The following is a 2,583-nucleotide window of genomic DNA, read 5'->3' as shown; positions in this document are numbered from 1 at the left end:
CACTGACCCTATGCTTTGTCCTCCCTTGGCTTGCATAGATCTAAGAGCAAGATGTCCTGCATTGTGGTGCAGAACGACATGAAGCTTTCAGAGAATGACGTCCCATTTAGCTGGAGAATCAAGGACTACCTGGAGGAGCTTTGGGTCCAGGCTCAGTACATCACAGATGTTGAAGGTGAGGCCACCGTGAGGGCTCCATACACCACAAACGCTGAAGGTGAGGCCACCGTGAGGGCTCAGTGCACCACAGACGCTGAAGGTGAGGCCACTGTGAGGGCTGAGTACACCAGACGCTGAAGGTGAGGCCACCGTGAGGGCTGAGTGCACCACAGATGCTGCAGGTGAGGCCACCGTGAGGGCTCAGTACGCCACAGATGCTGCAGGTGAGGCCACCGTGAGGGCTCAGTACGCTCAGTACACCACAGACGCTGAAGGCGAGGCTGCCGCGAGACAGACAGGCAGATCAGTCTTTTACTTACCGAGAGATTGTATAAACCAGCACAAACAAGTGACTGCTATATTGTGAGGGTAATTTTGGAGTTTGTGGTTTTGACGTTTTCCTGGGGGAATAGCCTGGAATATATGGAATTCCTTAGTTTTGACATTTCTGCTGAAGGAATGAAAGTCTCCAGGAGGCATCAGAAGCCTTGAAGTCGTATACCAAGGGGTCCTGTGAGATGTGTTTTAGCCATGTGGTGGCCAGGGATGCGGTGAAATGGGGCATGTCTGGCAGGAAGAGAACCTGTTACCCTGTTATAAGTTGATCATTCCCAATCTGAGGCTCTGGATGGCCGGGGTGGCAGGACTCAGGAGGTGTCCCCAGTGGAACCTTTCTCAGCACCTGCTACAACTACACTAGAGCATCTTCTTCCTCCAAACGGAGCTGTCCGCGTTCCTCCTGACTCACGCAGCCCAGACATGGCACTTCATCCTGCTGTCAGATGCCAAGGAGTCTGGCCGTAGTCATTTGAGGAAACCCAATGATAACACAGCATTTTTTGGAAAAGTCATCCTTCATACATACAGAGTACTGCCTTAAAAATAATACAGGTCAAAATACTCAAAGATGAACTTACTTTTCTAGGTGAGAACTCTGCCACTCTTTCTGAACAAAACTGAAGCAGTTTCCCACCTGGTGAGAGTGGTTCTCTTTTTCAGGGCTACACCCTAACTGACCTTGCTTTTCTATAACAGCATGTGACTTGGGGTAGCACCTCACCCCTATGAGGCAGATGTTTCCAGTTTGGGCATCATACAACCTAGCCCTGCTCATTCCTCATTCACTTGGATACTTGGTTCCTGAAGCAGGTTATGACGTAATAAACGTACAACAAACACTTGGTCTATTTCAGACACTTTATCTTTTGGGGGCTCCCTAGGTTGTTCATGGCTTAAATCTAACACTGATTTTGCCTGTTTCTGTTGTCCACTAAAAAAATGTCTACAGTACCTAGAAAATGATCATCCCTTTCATTCTGCATAAAATCAGGCAGCTCTCTCCCCTTTGTCTGGGAGCTACCGTTCAAGAGAACCTTATCCACTGGTAACACTCAGAGTCACTGCTCCCTGGCCAAGAGAAGCTGAGGCCTTGTGATGTAAGGAAAGAGCTGTGATCTAGATTCTTTTTCCGAGCCATTCTTTGCTTTCCTGTCTGCAGGACTGTCAGAGAAGCTAGTGGAAATCTTTCAGCAGACTCCTCTGGGCAGGTTTCTCGCTGGCCTCAGCGGAGAGCAGCAGCAAAGACTAATTCACTGGTACTTGAAGGACTTCCTCCTCTTGACCATGAGTGTGTCCACCGGGGATGAATTAAAGGTAAATAGTGCCTGTGGGGGCCAGTGTGAGGCTTGTGTAAGCAAACACAGGGAAAATGTCATTTTTAATGTAAAAGCATGCACTGAGAGCTTTTCGTTAACGCAGTTTTTACGAATGGCTCTGTGGTCCTGCATCGGCCAGCTGAAAGCGGTGTCGGGAAGGCCAGAGGAAGGGGTGTCCCTGCCGTGGGTGCACCTTGCCTATCAGCACTTCAGGAGCCGGCTGCAGAACCTCTCCAGGATCCTGGCTGTCCATCCCCAAGTTCGAGACAGCCTGACGGAAGTAACACAGAACTGCAGCCTGCCAGAGTGTGAGATGGTACGGCCCCTCTTGGGCACACTGAGGTGCTTAGAGGTCCAGGGCTCCGCCTTCTGGGAGTGTGAGGGTTCTTCCAACCCCACCCTGGAAATGGGAAGCTTACGAGTTGTTGTTGTCAGTTGTCGAGTCCATTCTGACTCACGGTGACCCCATGTGTGCAGAGTAGAACTGAGCTCCACTGGGTTTTCAAGGCTGAGACCTTTTGGAAGCAGATCACCAGACCTTACTTCCACGGCACCTCTTGGGGGGGTCTGAACTGCTAATGTTTCGGTTGGTAGTCTGGCACTTAACCATTTACGCCACCCAGGGACACACTTATACAGCCAGGTCCCAAATGGGAGACTTCTTCACGGGGCATAGTTGTCAGTGTAATTCAGAGATTTAAGAACATCATACACCAGCTCATGTGTCCTGTATCCCAAGCCAGTGAACAGGTAGGTTCACATCTGGAGC

General features: G+C 50.1%; 1 protein-coding gene across 1 annotated transcript in view; it reads left to right on the top strand.

Annotated features, from left to right (window-relative positions):
• RNF213 (ring finger protein 213) overlaps window positions 1–2,583 on the top strand; it is a 117,423-nt gene that overhangs the window by 87,761 nt on the left and 27,079 nt on the right. Inside the window, 4 exon segments of the mRNA XM_023729165.1 lie at window positions 39–175; window positions 1,658–1,812; window positions 1,918–2,259; window positions 2,438–2,492. Of these exon segments, the coding sequence (XP_023584933.1) occupies window positions 39–175; window positions 1,658–1,812; window positions 1,918–2,259; window positions 2,438–2,492 (689 nt within the window).

Source organism: Trichechus manatus, unplaced genomic scaffold, assembly GCF_000243295.1.
Source record: "Trichechus manatus latirostris isolate Lorelei unplaced genomic scaffold, TriManLat1.0 scaffold00028, whole genome shotgun sequence".
Taxonomy (NCBI): domain Eukaryota; kingdom Metazoa; phylum Chordata; class Mammalia; order Sirenia; family Trichechidae; genus Trichechus; species Trichechus manatus.
The sequence above is the reverse complement of the archived record's forward strand: the minus strand, read 5'-3'. Positions and strand labels throughout refer to the sequence as shown.